Here is a 17,876-nt window from a genome sequence, read left to right on the forward strand (position 1 = left end):
GTCTGTAAAACACCCTCGTTATTGCGGAATCACAAGTGGCTAGAAGATGGATGGATGGAATATCTACAACCAAATCTAATTTACTCATGACCAGATTATTAATATTAATGGCATGACAAAGATTACAGGTCATTACAGTATTCACATAGTTTACCTGTGATATTCAAACAAAGAAGCTCTATTAATTCACACCGATTTTGTACTTCAAGGAAAACCCCGCATTGTCCAGTGCAGTGTATGATATCCACTGATTATATACTCACATAATTTACAAAATTCTGCAAAAGCAGTTCACTGGTGAATTAGATATTTTTTGTTGTTGAAGAACGTGTTTGTTGTAAAGTGCAAAGTCCGGAACATTCCTGCACGCTGCAGGCACACTCCACAGCTGCATGAAAGATCATGGAATCACTTCGTCATTAAGTACTAGACTCTTATGAGCGTGTTTCACAGATACTATCTCTGGTGCTGAGGAAATCAGTCCCAAAATCAACCCAACCCAAAATCAGTCATTTATACGAGGACTAAATGAAAAGCAGCAGAAAACGGAAAATATTCAGCGTGATTCTCACTGCAGGTTGAGGTTCTACTGGGAATTTTAAAAAATTCTGCCACCACTTAGTTTCCATCACCTTTATTCTAAAAAAGAGGCCATTGTGGTTCAGAGCATTTCCTCAGAGCTGAAGAGCTTCTCTGGGGAGAAGCGGCCGACCATGGGCAGATGCATTCATTAACGTCCCTTGTTCCAAAGCTCCTCGGTACTCGCTCTGCTTCACTGTAGCCAGCATGAAAGGAAGCAGGAACTGCATTTGATAGAGCGCTTTCTGATGCAGATTAAATAAAACTGAATTGCGAAGACTGATCATAATTCCTGGAACTGAGTCTGTGTGCCATCACTGCTGTGTCAGGGAAAGGTGCACCATCTTCATACAAGACTATCAGCCATCAGCAAGATGGTGCAGACGTTGTGGCTTCTGTATCTCGCAATGCTCAGAATATTAAGGAGGTTCCTCTGAGCCGGAGAAGGTCAGGTCCTCTAGGTGGAGGTGAGCTCCTTGATCCAGCCTGTCATCTTGGTGATGCGGGTGTAGACGCCATAGTAGTAGGGGCGGCCGCAGCCGATGCCCCAGCTGACCACGCCCGCAAGGAACCAGCGGCCAGATGACTCCTGGCACACTAGAGGACCCCCAGAATCTCCCTGCAACAGCGGCACAGACAGAGAGAAACTGCTTGAGATTAGTGAGTTTCCCACAAGCCAGCTCACCAGCTTTCAACTGTTATACCCAAAATACTTCAACCATAGTGACTTAACCTCATTACCACTCTGTATGAACCTATAAGTGGGCTGTGACCATTAGGGTGCCATATGCTGCCTCTGACCATCACTGCTAATCGGTGTTGATGCATTCTCTTTTACCCTTATTTTTATTGTCTTTTATTTGTAGTTTTTCATTTTCCAGTTCTTAGTAATTGCTATACTTTGGTCTTATTTTATGAAAAGCACTTGGAATACCTTCTGTGTTTCCTATGAATAAAAGTTTGCCTACTATATTTTACCTCAAACATAATTCAAATGTACTCAAATTTAAATACCTTTTTTAAAGGTCATCTGCTGGCAGCTCATGGCCAAAATACGACCCTATATAGGACCCAATAAGACCCCAAACGAACGTTTGTTGGACTGCAGGAGGAAACCGGTGAAGCTTTTTTAAAACCACGCAACATGAAGACCATCGTGGCTCATACTGCAGATTGGAACCGGCATCCCTGGAAATGTGAGGTGACGATGCTACCCACCATTCACTCACACATGCACACCTACGGGCAATTTAGCAACTCCAATTAGTCTCAGCATGTTTTTGGACTGTGGGGGGGAAACCGGAGGAAACCCCACGACGACACGGGGAGAACATGCAAACTCCACATACATGTAACCTAGGTGGAGACTCGAACTCGGGTCCCAGAGGTGTGAGGCAACAGCGCTAACCACTGCACCATCATGCTAACCACTGCACCACCATGCCACTCCTTGACAGGCACATCACTTCTTTAATGACTTATGGTCTGAATAACAAATTAAATGCAGTAAACGCTTTACTCCACCTGACATGCATCCTTGCCACCATCACGGAATCCAGCACAAAGCATCCTGGGAGTGATCCGGTAGCCGTACGACTTGTTGCAGACGTCCTCGCTGATAAGCCGCACACCCACCTTCTGCAGGACATTGCTTACGGGGCCTGAGGAGGCAGAAAGACAAAGTTGTGCTGCCTAATTTCTTGCCACCCCACATGGGGATCTCTAGGAGATGCTGTTGCCGCTGTGAAGCTGTTTTGTCTCTTAAAGAGACAAAGCGACGCTTGGCAGATGTAGCTGAATCGGTGGAGCGAGTGTTTTATAGCATTAATGTTATGCGATTTTAAATTAACATCCAGAGATGATAGACCAGATCTGCATGAGTCAATTAAAAATAAGCTTGTTGGTTGAGGTGGACATTTCATTCCAGAAAGTAAAAATCCAGACCATGATTTTGTTGTGTCACCTAAGCATAAGGAGTCACAGTCACAGTACTCAACTGGTTGGCTGAAACAAAGGCTCGGTCTAGATTTGCACTTTCTATACCTGAAATGTCCACCTCTGCTTACTGGTATAAGTATCATAGTTTCCAGACTGCTAGGTCTCTATAGATGGGGGAAATGGAGGGTCCCACGCTCTTCCTGTCCACCCCAGCAGCTCTCACCTCCCTCCTTCAGCGACCCCCAGCCGGTCACCCAGCAGAGCAGCCCCGGCTCCAGGAGGTGCGTGGGGGGTGGCAGGCAGGCGGGCTGGGCCAGGGTGCGAGAGGACACATGTCGCTCCAGCCTTAGGAGTGCCAGGTCGTAGTCGTGCGTGTCATCGTCGTAGTACTGGTGCAGGTGGATCTCCTTCACCCGCAGAGCTTCCTCGCTTTGGCTGCTCCGGTTCAGGAGCAGCTTGCCAAGGTAGACTGTCCACACATTGGCGGAGTAGAAACTGGGAAAAAGGGGAGAGGTGTAGGTTCAATAACATGACAGTTCAATGGGCATCAGCCGCTAAATTGCCTCATGTTACCCCATCCATCCAGTCTTATGGCCAGAGATCTGTTGCAAGGTTCTAGTGAGCCCATTGGGAGCTCATGCCTGTACACAAGGCAGGGGACAACCTAGACAGCAGGCCTGTCCATTACAGGGCACAAGACAGGGGACAACCTGGACAGGAGGCCTGTCCATTACAGGGCACAAGACAGGGGACAACCTGGACAGCAGGCCTGTCCATTACAGGGCACAAGACAGGGGACGACCTGGACAGGAGGCCTGTCCATTACAGGGCACAAGACAGGGGACAACCTGGACAGCAGGCCTGTCCATTACAGGGCACAAGGCAGGGGACAACCTGGACAGCAGGCCTGTCCATTACAGGGCACAAGACAGGGGACAACCTGGACGGGAGGCCTGTCCATTACAGGGCACAAGACAGGGGACGACCTGGACGGGAGGCCTGTCCATTACAGGGCACAAGACAGGGGACGACCTGGACGGGAGGCCTGTCCATTACAGGGTACAAGACAGGGGACGACCTGGACGGGAGGCCTGTCCATTACAGGGCACAAGACAGGGGACAACCTGGACGGGAGACCTGTCCATTACAGGGCACAAGACAGGGGACGACCTGGACGGGAGGCCTGTCCAGTACAGGGTACAAGACAGGGACAACCTGGACGGGAGACCTGTGCATTACAGGGCACAAGACAGAGGACGACCTGGACGGGAGACCTGTCCATTACAGGGCACAAGACAGGGGACGACCTAGGCGGGAGGCCTGTCCATTGCAGGGCACAAGACAGGGGACGACCTGGACGGGAGGCCTGTCCATTACAAGGCACAAGACAGGGGACGACCTGGACGGGAGGCCTGTCCATTACAGGGTACAAGACAGGGACAACCTGGACGGGAGACCTGTGCATTACAGGGCACAAGACAGAGGACGACCTGGACGGGAGACCTGTCCATTACAGGGCACAAGACAGGGGACGACCTGGACGGGAGGCCTGTCCATTACAGGGCACAAGACAGGGGACGACCTGGACGGGAGGCCTGTCCATTACAGGGCACAAGACAGGGGACAACCTGGACGGGAGACCTGTCCATTACAGGGCACAAGACAGGGGACGACCTGGACGGGAGGCCTGTCCATTACAGGGTACAAGACAAGGACGACCTGGACGGGAGGCCTGTCCATTACAGGGCACAAGACAGGGGACAACCTGGACGGGAGACCTGTCCATTACAGGGCACAAGACAGGGGACGACCTAGGCGGGAGGCCTGTCCATTGCAGGGCACAAGACAGGGGACGCCATGGGCGGGAGGCCTGTCCATTGCAGGGCACAGGACAGGGAACAACCTGGGCAGGAAGCCAGTCCATTACTACTCCTCCTAGGAGGTGCTGCCTGGAGACCTCAATCTATCAAGATGTCCAGCATACCCTGCTACATGTGACACTACCAGTGACGTCCCTGCATCCAGCTCGCCGTTCTGCTTGTGTCATTTTCCATGTATGACCCGCTGCCTTACCTCTAGTTGCCTGGTGATTGGAAGAAGACTCGGCACTGGCTTGTCATCACCTCCCTGCTCTCCAGTTATTTCTCAAATCTTATGATTGGGACAGTGTGACTTGGCACTTAACCATCTCTCCTATTTGACTCTCCCTGCCGGCCCCTGGAGGTTGGGCTCCCCTTTGAGTCTGGTCCCTCCCAAGGTTTCTTCCTTCTTGGGAGTTTTTCCTTGCCACTTACTCACTGGGGGCTTTGGGTGCGGATGCTGTAAAGCGCTTTGAGACGATGTAATGTTGTGATAATGCGCTATACAAAAATAAATTTGTTGTTGTTGTTGTTGTACAGGGGACACACACTACGGTCTGTCTGAAGACATCAGTTGTCCTAACTAGCATTCACTCAAACCCTGGAGAAGTCAAACTACAAAATTTCTGTGCCATTACCGTTAGTCTACCAGGAAACATTTAAAGTCTTTCAACATCTTTACTGTCAATCAAGACTTTTTTTCTGGGCACAAGCTGTGCGATCTTTATTACGCTCGTCGCCAAAGACACCAAAATTAACTGACCGTCGTCTTGGCAGCGTACCTGTCGTCATAAAAACAGTGGGCCGCGGAAGCCACCCATTGGCTGGAGATGAGGACGCCCCCACAGAGGTGCTGACCCCTGAACTGCAGGCTTGCCTGCCATGGCCACTCCCCCTCGCTGGAATGGAGCCCGCCCACCACGCGGCTTGGAAAGTGTGGGAGCCCACAGTCTGGAAATAAATGAATTGTGCACACATGGGTCAAGCCTTTGCCTATCATACTTCACTTAGTGTCTTGGAGGACGATACTGAGATTCTCTCCAAGGGGCCCACAGATGTCTCACCACAGTGTCTTTCATCGGACGCGTCTGGGCAGTCCGTGACGAAGTCACACTCCGGGTTAGACTTTTTGATGCAGGTCCCGTCAGCGCACTTGTAGGTCATTTCCGTACAGTGCACACCTAGCCTCCCGGCACGGACATGAACTTTCAGAAGCGGACACCACACAGATGACCATCTACCGCAGTACAGTGAACTGGGGTCACTATAGATCACTGACCTGAGCATTCACAATTGAGGCATTCATATGAAAAGGAACAATCATCCGCGCGCATAACCACACATGCGTAAATAACTTCCATGCGTCAGTGAGACACTTCGTTGAATGAGAAGAGCTTAATTCAGTGTACCTGCAGTGCAGTCCTCCTCATCCATTCCGTCATGACAGTCTACGTGGTCATCACACAACTTGAAGTAGTCCAGGCACTGGCTGTCCTCAGGACACCGGTACTGGGCGGTGCACACTGCAAATTAAAGGTTTGGGTAGTGCATGTGCAATATTACGCATAATGCTCAGATGGCTGCCTTAAAATATGCACCCAGTGGGACATCTATTGATTAGCATCTCAAAAAAACAGATTAATTGTGATGTGTGTGGAATATGCATGCTCTTCTAGAGCCCTTGAGGTGTTTGCCTCTGTGAGGGACTGTGGACCCTCACAAGTGCCCTGAAAGAGGTTTACAAGCTCACTGTTCATTGGTTGAGTGGTCATGGAAAATGGAAGAAAGCCTTGTGGAAACTGGGCAATATCTTGGAACTGAACCTGCAAGGTGACCACCCGGTGACACATTCCCCGCTCAGACCGTTGTCCACCTTACCGCAGTTCCTCTCGTCCAGGCCGTTGGGACAGTCCCTTATCCCGTCACACGCTGGGACACACAGCCCATTCACCGTGCACAGGAACTTCCCTGGACAGGCTGGAATATAATATTCTTATCTTTTGGAATGGAAATGCTTTCACACTTATGTATTGGGCTGAGGCTGTTGTCAAAATACCACACGAGTGAGGCAGATAACCCATAATTAGCAAACAGCTCTCAAGGATCCAGCTACGAGTGCTATGCTATTCTATGCTATGCTAGGCTATGCTATGCTAGGCTATGCTAGGCTATGCTATGCTATGCTAGGCTATGCTATGCTAGGCTATGCTTCCAGTGATTGACCAAACACACTCCGTCATGACATCATTATCAAGCCATGTGAAGCTCTCAGGATCTTACATCCCTTGTATTTAATTATTTTAACACTAGCATCATAGAAGCCACTAATGAGTCACTAATAAAGACTAAATTTACACATTTAGCGATTCGTCACCTGATATACAACTAGGATACATGGCAGCTAGAGCCAGGTTTACTCCTCAATCACCATGGTGAAAAGAGTTACCATGTCAATATTTACGCCAATGAACTACACTGATGTACAGCAAAAACAGCAGGCCTCTTGGGGGTGATGAGGGATAGGGGCGTGTCCATAAGTCAGGTGACTAGGTTTGTTCGTGCAGATTCTCTGTCCACCTGCTGCAGTTCTGCTCAATCTCCTGATGAGTTCCAACCTGCACCCCGTGCTTTTTGTACTAGGAACCACCCTGGTGGACCCTGTACCTGCCCATTGTCATCCATGAATAAGGGAATCCTCATCCCCGATAGGTTAGCACTGTATAACCCACCCCCATGTCACATACCTGCTTATCATGCTAACTGCAGGTATCAACATACAATATACAATTTTGCAACCACTCACGCTCTGATTGGTTGAAAAGGCTGTAGTGGACCTGCAGCCCAGGCCCGGTGAGTGACACCTCAGAGGTCATGGTGACCGTGACGGAAGTGGAGACGAGGTACAGGCGCTCGGCGTAAGGCTGAAGGGTTCGTGTGCCGCACAGTCTGGATGAAGAAATGAGAATGTGTGGGGGGGGGGAACTAGCGCTAACCTGCGTCGTAGAGGGAACCGGCAATGGGCTGGACCACTGCTTCGGCATATGGGTGACTCATAACTAAACAATCGGTGCTTCCAGAGGACGAGTACCTGCGATTCTGAATCACCCACTGGCCCTGAGTGCAGGCTTGGTTGTAGTTGGCTTTGCTGAGCTCATACCCCTCAAACTCCAAAATCAGCCCAAAATCCAGGGAGGGAACCTGAGATACGAGCAGAGGAGAGAGCAAGGGCAGGGACAAGATTACAGCGGCTTGCCAATGTCTGAGCACCCCTGGCCAGAATTTACGTTACTGTGAATAGCTAAACAGGCGACCTAATTTCCAAAAGGCAAGTTAAAGGTCACACATTTGCATAAAGCCACATTTGTGGGTTGGCCAGACAAGTTTCCGAATAAGAAATGGGCAAAAGACCCTGAAGCAGAAGTTGAGGCACCCTGCATGTTCAGTGCATAGTAACACCGCCTTTGGCAGGTATCACAGTTGGTAAACACTTTTTAAAGCCAGTTAGCGGCTTTTCAGTTCTTGTTTGGGAGATGTTCACCCATTCCTCCTCACAAACAGCTTCTAGTTCTACGAGATTCTTGGATGCTCAGATTTTCAGTGAGGTTTAGGGGGGGGGGGTGAGGCCAAAAGCTTTAGATTGCCCCTCTTCAGGTAGCCCATTGTGGATTTTGAGGTCTTCAGGATCGGGTGGTGTTTAGGATCATTGTTCTGTTGTAGATCTTCAGCTTTGTTACAGATGGTGTGGTTTGCTTCCAGATGGCTGGTATTTATTTTAATCCAGTCTTCCCTCTACCAGTGAAATATACCCCATGGCACTGCCTGCAACACAAGCCCAAAGCATGATTGATCCGCCCCTGTGCCTGATAGCTGGAGAGGTGCTCTCTTCATGAAGTTCCGCACCCTTCTTCTGCAAATTACCTCATTGCAGGCGAAAAGTTCTATTTTAATTTCATCGGTGCATGAGACGTATTCGAAATGCATCAGACTTGTTTGGATGTTTGTTTGCAAACTTCTGATGCTGGATTTTATGCTGAGGATGCAATAGAGGTTTTCTTCTGATGCCTCTTCCGTGAAGGTCATATTTGTGTATTTATAAAGCTTTAAAAAATTCGCTTCACCTGGCCTTTCCAGATGATGACTGTGAACGAATTAAGGTCTGAGACCTTGGTAAAAGTAATCGGAGAGCTGATACTCGTATCTCTTGAGATGCCCAAACATTTGTCTGGTGCTTCTTTCCTTTTTCCATTCTAAAATTATGCAAAACAAAAACAATGCACCAATCTTGCTTTAAATGTCGAAAAGAAGGTTTCAACATTAATTTTATGCCTTTTGGAGATCAGATCAATCTTCTGCTCACTTACGGATTCACAGCAACAGAAATTTGGGCCAGAGGTGACCATACTTTTGCAGCTTCTGCACCTAAGTCCTGAAACTTTAAGTAAATAGCCAACTTGGATGACAAAGCTGAATTCCAATTCTGATGCTTTGGACAAAACTGAATCCATTATTTTGAGCATGTTTTATATAGCCCATAGACGTAGTAGAAGATAAATGAATTCACTATTGATTTTTATTGAGGTGTATTTTGAGCTCATGGAAATCCCACAGAACAGTAACTCTGTAGGCGTAGATGGAACATTGCTAAATCCGTCAATGTCTGTCATGCAAAACGCCGTTCCAGGGTAACGTAAGACAAAAAATAACGTATTAACCATCACAATCAGCACTCCCATCAGATGGTGAAATGGCGCAAATCATAATGACACCGACGCTTCTTTAGCAAGAAAATTATCCGCAGTCAACTGTTTTGAAACCGAAGAAGAGGTTCTTCTGAGTAACTGATGACAGCAGTTTCAGTAAAAACCATGAAATGGGCAAATTGTCGTGTCTGCGAGATTTTGACAAAAAATAGTAATGAGATTGCTAAACAACAATCGCTCTATGAAGAAGATCGAGGCCCCGATTCGATCGTGCAGACAACCTGAAACAGTGTAAGTCTGCTTTTGGTGCCCCTTTTTAAGCCCTTTCAAATTTTGTTGAAATTAACTATTCAGTATCTTGTTGAAGCATTTATCTTTCAGCTGCTTATGTTATTTACGCATTGGCATAAATTATGCGTGGGATGGGGGGGGGGGGTTGTAACCCCCCCCACAATAATCAAAACCAGCCAATATAACCCCCTGGACCCCCTTAAATGGATGGAGATCTCAACCATCCCCAATGTTCAACCCAACGTTCTGCCCCTGAGTACCGGGTAGCTGGGAAGAGTGTAAGGCAGGGGACGTCGTGGAAGGACCGTCAGTTCATCGCAAGGCACACGCTCACCCCTTACGGGAAATTTAAAAACACTGGTTCATCTAACCACTTGTTTTTTTTGCGTTCGAAGAAAAGCAGAGTAACTGGGGCAAAAAGCGGGCAAACATGGGAGATGCTCCAAACGTGGAGTGGGGACAATCCCCCACCCCTGAAGATGTACAGCTACAGTGCTAACCGCTAAGGCACCACGCCGCCCATTTTATTTCGTCAGAACGAAAACAGCGTCACACTCTGTTATGGTGGGGTAAACAATTGTGCAGGGTAAATTGCGGGAACAACCTAACCTCTACTTAAGCACACCACCTACATAACCTTTACTGTAATCAGTTGCGCAAAATGTACAGCTATTTTCTAAATATAAATCTCATACATACGACTCGATGGTACATCTCATAGTTCAGGTGTGCAGCAGTGAATGAATGCTTACTGTGAATGTCCAGGTGCACTTAGTGTCCGGTGGGTAGTAACTGGGGTAGAAGGGCGTTTGGAATCTGCCCTGGACATAAAGAACAGGCTGCAAGCTGAACACAGACGAGCAGGCTATGAAAGAAGGGGGGTAGATATGGGTCACGGTTATCCAGTCTTTGCTCACAATCATCATGAGCAAAACAGAGAAGACGTACAAAATCACAATTCATATTTGACTTTCATGACATCGTCAACACGCGTTTCACGTGAATCGTTGGGTGCTCTTGGTGAACATACGAGTCAGCAAGTGAGCCGATAGCATGAGTGTGGACAGACGAAAGATGCTTTTCCACAGGGAAGCAAACTTTCCTACTCTATGAGAATCGAGGGATGTGCTAGGTCTGGGCTTTGACACTGCGGCCTACCACGAGAGGGCCAGGCCTGAGCGGAGAGGGAAAATGGGTCCTTGTAGTTGTAGAGGCCCTGTTTCCACACCACGGTCATCCACTGGTCTGAGGACAGCAGCCTGACGACCTGCTCCAGGCGACTGCACTGGTACAGTCTGAGATGGCAAAGGCAGAAAGAAGCACAATCCAGGGGATGTTCTCTCATTCATACTGTTTATGTGTAACACAGCTGCTTCCATTGCTGCCTAAGTTCTAAGAATTCCACAAGTGTTTATGTTCACATTGTGTGTTTATGATGTCATACGCAGACTTTGTGCATTTGGCCTGCCTGTCTCGGCACTTTATGTATGTATATTAGCACCACGGTCCTATGGAACATTATTTTGTACCGCTGCATACTGTGTGACCATTTAAGGTCAGTGTGACAATAAAATCCCACTTGACGACTCAATTCATCCCTGAAAAAGGTGAGGAACCTGCAGTGCAATGTGGATATATCTGCTTGGCGGGTGAAGTGTAAAACTAAACCATAAATGGGGCTCAGGACGTCCCAGACTGCCAAAGCAGTGGGGTGGTCATCACTCACGAAGTGATGAGCCGGGAATCGCTGGGCGCGGTTGAGTCGTACACGGCCAGGCGGTCCCGGCAGTCGGGGAGGAGCCACTCGATCTGCAGTTCCAGCTGGGAGCCTGCGGGCGCCTCCAGGTGCCAGATACAGGAGGAGCGCTGCGTGTTGGGGCCCCGGAGGGCCACTGGGGCCCCCGAGGGCACCCATTGATACCTATAACAGTCTGAGAGGTGCACTCAGTGAGCACCATTACATGGTGACACGTAAAACACACCAGCTCTCATTAAATACGGGTTCAGAGTAAATAATACATTATAAAATGAAGTGACACTAAAAAAAGGAATTAAACAGCAACAGAAAATCCATCATACCAAAGGAGGCTTTTAAGAGATCTATGACTTTGGCATCACACTCTGCACAAATAAAAAAAAATGAGGGAAAACATATTAAACATACCAAGATTTATCATTTTAAAAAATTATTAAAACTTGTTTTGAGACCATCTAGGTTTGGACTGAGCGTGCTAATGCTGCATCTCACCAGTTATAGCGAGAGAGGGTATGGAGAGCAGATATCCCTCGAAACTGGCTGTGTTGCCATTCCCAGTGGCCTTCAGCTTGGCGTAAAGGCTGTTATTGACATAATTCGGGGTGACCTTCTCCACAAGGCTCTCAGGCACTGACAAAATAAGCCAGAAGTACACCACCACGCTGCCCTCCCTGTGGAAACACAGCGAAGAGCCTCACAACCATCACGCTCACATTTGGTTATGAGCCACTCTGGAGCCGGATCTCCATCTGCTTGCTTGTTCACGTCACAGAGAAGTTACAGTTAACCAGATTGTACTGATCTGCTCTGACCCACTTACCCAAAAGCAAACACAGCAGTGGAGTTGAAGTACCAGGAAAGGTAAGTTGATTTTACAAGGTTCTTCACCTGACAAAAAGGAAAGATGGGAAAGAGAGCAGCTATAACGTCTCGTAGTACTTACAGCCTGAGACCCGCTCCTGCTCAGGACCGGGCCTGGCACGCGGACCGGCACAGGGAACTTTAGCACATTAGCACTTTAGCATCAAATGGAGACTAACTTAAGCTGTATAGACAAGTTCTGAACTAACTAGTGAAGACCACTGGTAAAAAGGGGAGTAACTGGAAATTCTGGGGGACCTAACAAAATGTCACTTTGGGCCCCCACTAGGGCTGACACTCTTCATCGGAAATAATCCAGGTCCCCCACAGTAAAATTTACTGAGCACCAGGTAAATTGGATCCCAAGTTCATTAACTATTATTTCTCATATTTAGCCCCCTGCCCCCCCGCCCCTCCCCACGAAGTGCTGGCCCCCCTGAGGCTGCCAGGGTTTCCACGCCACTCCGACCCCCCCTGACTATGTGAAAAATGCAGCAGAGTTGGCACAGGGATGGGGGCTCGGTCCCAGCCTCTCAGTCGGCGTATGGGGAGGTGGTATGTCCTCCTCACATGGACTTCAGCCAGCTGTTACCTAACAGATAGCCCACCTCTACATTGCTCACTGTGTCGATGTGTCTCTTGCCTTGTCAGTTTGTCCTGTGTCTCGTTATCTGTCTTTTTATATAGAATTTCTGTTTAAATTCTAGCGACGGGGGCTGACCGCGTCCTGCAGGACTCGAGCCTCGGCCTTGAACTCCGGACTGCTGCGGGAGGACAGCTGTGCGGTGAAGTTTCGGTTCAGGACGGTGATGGTGGCCAGGTACTGCTGTTGCACTCGTGGCTCCAGCACCATCACTCTGTAGACTAGGACGGCGAACCAGAGAATGGAGAGACCACAGTTAGACCCTAAACACCTGGGAGAGTGCTTATTTAGCTAATGGCCAAATGCAGTGGTGCCCAAAATGGCAGACAATGTAAAGTTTCTGCACAGCGAGATTTCGTTGCATCATCTCCTGGAAGCCTGCTGTGCTCACTTGTGACCTTCCTGCTAGCGTTCGCAAGTTTAAAAGGTGCTTCTAATAAACTGGCCATGGTGAACACGAAGAGGGGCGGAATAAATGACTGCGGTCAACTGAAAATATCTAGATCGTGAAAAGATACAGCATACTGCGCATTTTGAGTGTCAAACTCAAATGGGGACAGGAGCTATGATACGGTGTGACCTTTCTTTCCATTTCCGTTTCCTGCCTACCTAGAAAGTACCAGGCGAGAAAGCCTCCCCCAGCAAGGATGATGATGAGTATGACTGGAGGGACAGCTACCAGCCACCTGGGACGCCTCCGTCCCTGTGAAGGTGATGGAGTGCTGGTGTGATTCGCCTCCGTCTGTGAAGACGGAGAAGCAGCTTTTTAGCAGCAGCACAACAGGAAGAAGAAGAAATATCTTAAGCCCCACTGAGACTCACACATTCTCAGAAAAAGGGCAAAGATTTGTACCTTTGCTTGTCACTGATGCTGTACCCTTGCAATTGCACCTTTTAAGGCACAGAAACGGACTCTGAAGAACAGCCCAAAGGTACAAACAGCATTAATGTACCTTAAATGGTACAGAAATGTTCCTCAGAGTCCATTTCTGTACCTTAAAAGGTACATTTACCTACAGCTCAGGGTACAATTGGCAGACCCTTGAGGGTACAGCGCCAGTGACAAGGAAAGGTACAAATTCCCACTCTTTTTTCTGAGAGTGCAGAACACGTGGACGACCATCATTTTTAATTATCTGTATACTCTGCTGAAAAAAACAGCATATACCAGTATGATTTGCACATGACGCTGGTCCACCAGCACCAAAACACAGCATATATTGGTATAAACAGCATGCATTATGCTGGTATATACTGGTTTATGCGAGTTGTTTTTTTAGGCGGGGTGTAAAGAACCAACAACCTGCCGGGAACTATGCAGAGTTGTCTTTATATTGCTGAATACCCGAAGCGGACTTATTTAATGTTCTTGCATCTGGAAAACTAAAAATGTGTGTATGTCGTTAATCGTTACAGGCCATGTGTTTGTGTATATATCTGTCGGTGAGACATACTTCGGCACAATGGTACCTTTTCACCAGATAAAATACGTGCTGCACCTATTAAGCAACTCGAGATATTACGAGCACAGGACATGAGTAGGTTGCGGATGCGTTTAGCATCAGTGTGTTCTTCTACACGTTTTGCCGATTTACATGAAAATACCTAACTGAAACCTTTTCAAGAGGAACAAACGTTATTAAATACTAATATTGTTACTAAAAGCAATAATAATAATAAAACATTCAGTTAAATTCCTATATTACACGAGGGATCATTTAATCGCTGTAATATTGTTGTTAACGTTCTTCCTGTTAATGTTGGCTCCGGTTACATAGCAGCGTCTGCTCCTTTACTTCATTACAGTAGCTGGTTATAAACGCTTACGTGATTTTCCTCCTTCATAGTCGGAATGGACGCGGTCCTTACATCACGTGACTTCAGTTCTACTGACCCGTTCTCCAGCACCATGCCTACCTAGATCATACTATTTTAGAAGGTCCATCTCCAACAAAATCGTTATTCTTTCGAGAAAACAACACGTTCTGCCATGCAAATGGACACCACAAGGGAACGGAGCCCCTCTTATTTGTAAATCCAAAGTTCATTGTCGATCAATACTTCTTAGCAACTCAACCTGAAATGCTCATCCTGGTATTCTGTTTTACCCCATTCGCCACCGCCAACACAACATTTTGAACTGCTAATTTGTAGGGGAAGAAGTTGCATCGACAACGGCAGGCGTAATTCTATGTTTTTTCCATTGTCGGTGTACAATAAACGCCTAGCAACAATGTCACCAGGGATGGCATAGGTGATGCATACTCCAGTGACAATATCATAGGGGACAACTGTTTACTACTTAAATGTTCGTCTCTCTTCTGGTGGTGAGTAGAAAAGTGTTTGTATGTTAAGCCCAAGTGACCAATTCAATGTGCCAGATATTAAAATATCGCTGGCAATCTATTTGAAGAGTTTCATGCAGCTGGTAGAGCTGTCAACGAGCAACTGTGTCTGCTATATAAGTGCCATGTTTAAACGTTTTATCTTCTTATCCATTAAAGTCGCTGGAGCGTTGAACCCAACAGCGTGTCCTTCCTTTGTACGACCTTAAGTGCTCACTTCTTTTTGCTTTTTGCTTCATTTCAGCGGATATTCAGATTCAGGTCCAGAATACTTTATTGATACCTGAGGAAATTATGTGGACCCAGTTGCTCCCGGACAGAAAGAAAGTGATTAACAAGTTAAATACCAAAAACAAATAATACAAATATTACAATGCCAACATTACAAATGGCTCTACGAGGAACTCAATGTACAAACAATAGTGTGTGTGTGTATATATATATATATATATATATATATATATATATATATATATATATATATATATATATATATATATATATATATATATATATTAAACGCTTTGAAAACACGCACGCACTGCATTGAGTCGGGCTTCTCAGGATGCGCTGCGGTCTTACGGTCCTTTGACCGGCGCTGCTTTGATCGGCGCTGCTTTGATCGCTCTTGCTGAAGCAGCCCTGGTGGTTTCAGAAATGCAGTGGTGCCACCTGACGCCGGCTGTTTCTTAAAACAAATCTGCGTTTAACGGAAGAAAAACTGCTTTTTTGTAACTGGTCACCCAAGAAGATTACAGGGAACTACAGTGTAGCCGGAAAGAAACTCCTACCACAATTTGCCTACAGGATTATTTGGCGACTTTTTTTATATATGATTGATATGAAACACTGCATTAAGATAGTAGTTTTAAATCGGTAGTTAGTGATAACTAAAAACTTGCTTTGTCCGTCTGTAGAGTCGGGCTAATGAACATGTCACAGTTTATTGTACACTAGAGACTATACTGGAAAATTATAACCTTTTAGTGACGCACTTGTATATCCGCGCTGGGCTGCATGGCCACTAAGCCTGGTGATTTTTCCTAAAGCCCCGTGACTCGTCACTTCGGTGACTCACGCTGCTCGTACTGATCGTCTACAGAAAAACTCCTTGATCTCTCCCCGTTTCCAAGATAACAACCGGCATGCTGCCAACTAACTTCTGAAAAATCTGTTTTGTGGCTTAGTTTTGAAACCACGTCATTGTCGCTGATACACATTTTCACATCTTCAATAAGTTGACAATACTTCTGAAAAAATCCCTTCTGTCTTTCGTTTCAGATGTTCCCCCCAACCCCCCACCTGCGGTCCATTTTCTCGGTTTCTTTTCCTGTTTAGTAAAGAGCAGACGTTTCATTTTAAATGTTACCTCCAACCTGTTGATATCGCTTTTTGCACATAACCACCAACCAGGTATAATCGCAGCCAAAAGGAGGCCAAAATAGCATGTGGGAGTATGCAGTTTAAAATTGTTCAGCTTTCTTGTTTGATTTATTTTTAACTTCTTAACGTTAAAACACAACGACTTCACATTCTTCACATGAATATCAGTAGAAGGCAATATGTTACAAATATCTAGTTTCTGCTATGATCACAGGCCTACAGTGGCCATTAATGATAACCTACGGCATCTGGCCGAAAAAAATGCTGAAAGGAATTTCAGAAGAGAAAACGTATTTAAATCGCCACGCAACAGAGTTTCTCCCCACAAGGAAAGACACTTGGAAAACGGTGCCTTGCATCTGACACTGTTCTGCTTCTGTCTTGCACGAACAGTGTGCCTTTATTATGGAAATATTAATCTGTTTCTCTGCATCTTATTCTGAAAAGGAGGAACACAAGGCAGGAATAACCGAGCCCGCGGCGCCATCCCATCACCGGAGGTGGGGGCATCACACACGCCATTCATACCAATGAGCAATTTAGCAACTTCAGTTCTCCACGTAGAATACGGTAACTGCGTACCCATGGAGGGGCTCAAACCCCAGTCTCCAGAACAAATCAGTACTCTGTCCAGTATCACTATTTTTGTTTTCTGTCATCTCTAACCCGGTTGTGGTTTGTGATTGATTTTTGGACACGACATGTGCAGGAGTGTCGGAAGTTTTATGTCAGGTGGGAAGCGGAGTAGTGTGTGCGAGTCTGAAGTAGGCTACGTATCGAGGGGGGAGGACCACGTGGCATCTGTTCCCAAATATATCTTGGAAATTTGCTCGATCTTTCTGTTTCTGATTTGTATTCATAGTCCCCGCATGCGTTTCCGGGGTGATTTTGGGATTTATGAATGCCTTTATTGTGCGCCTGTCGCAGTTTTAATGTGACTAAATACTGGATCACAGAAACCTTGTCAGTGTAAATGACTGTACAAGTGCGTCGTGGCTCAGTGGGTACCATTGCGGTCTCACACCCGCGACCCCCTGAGCTTTTGCATATTCTCACTCTTCGTAGATCCCAAAGATAAGCAGTCTAGAGCGACTGGCATTTCCAAATTGTTAGTAATGTTTACCCTGTGAAGAATTTTCTGCTTAAATTTTCTCCTCAAAATAAAATAGGTAAATAAATGTAATGTAAATGATGTTTTACAAGTGTAGCATAAGTATGGTTCCATGGTGTAATGGTTAGCACTCTGGACTCTGAATCCAGCGATCCGAGTTCAAATCTCGGTGGAACCTTTCGCTTCTATTTTGGGAACAGTGACGTACACCTGTTTTTGGCCATAGTGCGTATGTGTGAGTCAATCGCTTGCTGCCCTCTTCTGGATCAATTTGACAGAAAGCAGTACACTCTTCACACGTCTCTGTTGCTTGTAATCACGCACAAGTATGTATGATCCCTGGTGGTCTAGTGGTTAGGATTCGGCGCTCTCACCGCCGCGGCCCGGGTTCGATTCCCGGTCAGGGAACA

At 46.8% G+C, this 17,876-nt stretch overlaps 1 protein-coding gene and 2 non-coding genes across 4 annotated transcripts; 2 read left to right on the forward strand and 1 right to left on the reverse strand.

Moving 5' to 3' along the window:
- On the reverse strand, positions 1-14,893 carry LOC125742906 (transmembrane protease serine 6). Of its 2 annotated transcripts, XM_049015351.1 has the most exons (18): positions 14,455-14,892; positions 13,237-13,369; positions 12,706-12,848; positions 11,944-12,011; positions 11,616-11,794; positions 11,447-11,488; positions 11,094-11,298; positions 10,526-10,662; positions 10,120-10,232; positions 7,465-7,574; positions 7,180-7,322; positions 6,255-6,353; positions 5,786-5,899; positions 5,441-5,557; positions 5,159-5,327; positions 2,741-3,012; positions 2,104-2,240; positions 1-1,198 (listed from the first exon to the last, which is right to left on the reverse strand). In XM_049015351.1, exons 1-18 carry the CDS (start codon positions 14,536-14,538, stop codon positions 1,037-1,039), a joined length of 2,427 nt encoding a protein of 808 aa, XP_048871308.1. In that variant the 5' UTR covers positions 14,539-14,892; the 3' UTR covers positions 1-1,036. The 2 variants fall into 2 exon arrangements, with proteins under 2 accessions (XP_048871308.1, XP_048871309.1); XM_049015352.1 differs by lacking the exon at positions 11,447-11,488 and having other exon boundaries at positions 14,455-14,893.
- A 2,679-nt stretch (positions 14,894-17,572) lies between these two features.
- On the forward strand, positions 17,573-17,644 carry trnaq-cug (transfer RNA glutamine (anticodon CUG)). Its single transcript has one exon. It is a non-coding gene; the product is annotated as a tRNA-Gln (tRNA).
- Positions 17,645-17,802: 158 nt separating this feature from the next.
- trnae-cuc (transfer RNA glutamic acid (anticodon CUC)) lies at positions 17,803-17,874 on the forward strand. Its single transcript has one exon. It is a non-coding gene; the product is annotated as a tRNA-Glu (tRNA).
- Positions 17,875-17,876: the final 2 nt, after the last annotated feature.

This window comes from Brienomyrus brachyistius, chromosome 5 (genome assembly GCF_023856365.1).
Source record: "Brienomyrus brachyistius isolate T26 chromosome 5, BBRACH_0.4, whole genome shotgun sequence".
Classification (NCBI taxonomy): domain Eukaryota; kingdom Metazoa; phylum Chordata; class Actinopteri; order Osteoglossiformes; family Mormyridae; genus Brienomyrus; species Brienomyrus brachyistius.

Bases quoted from the DNA above. Each gene is read 5' to 3' on its own strand.
- LOC125742906 (XM_049015351.1), bottom strand. From the start codon at position 14,538: ATGGTGCTGGAGAACGGGTCAGTAGAACTGAAGTCACGTGATGTAAGG. The intron at 11,795-11,943 runs GTAAGTGGGTCA...GTGTTTCCACAG, and splicing joins ACTGCTGTGTTTGCTTTTGG to GGAGGGCAGCGTGGTGGTGT. The intron at 5,328-5,440 runs GTGAGACATCTG...ATTTATTTCCAG, and splicing joins GTCCGATGAAAGACACTGTG to ACTGTGGGCTCCCACACTTT.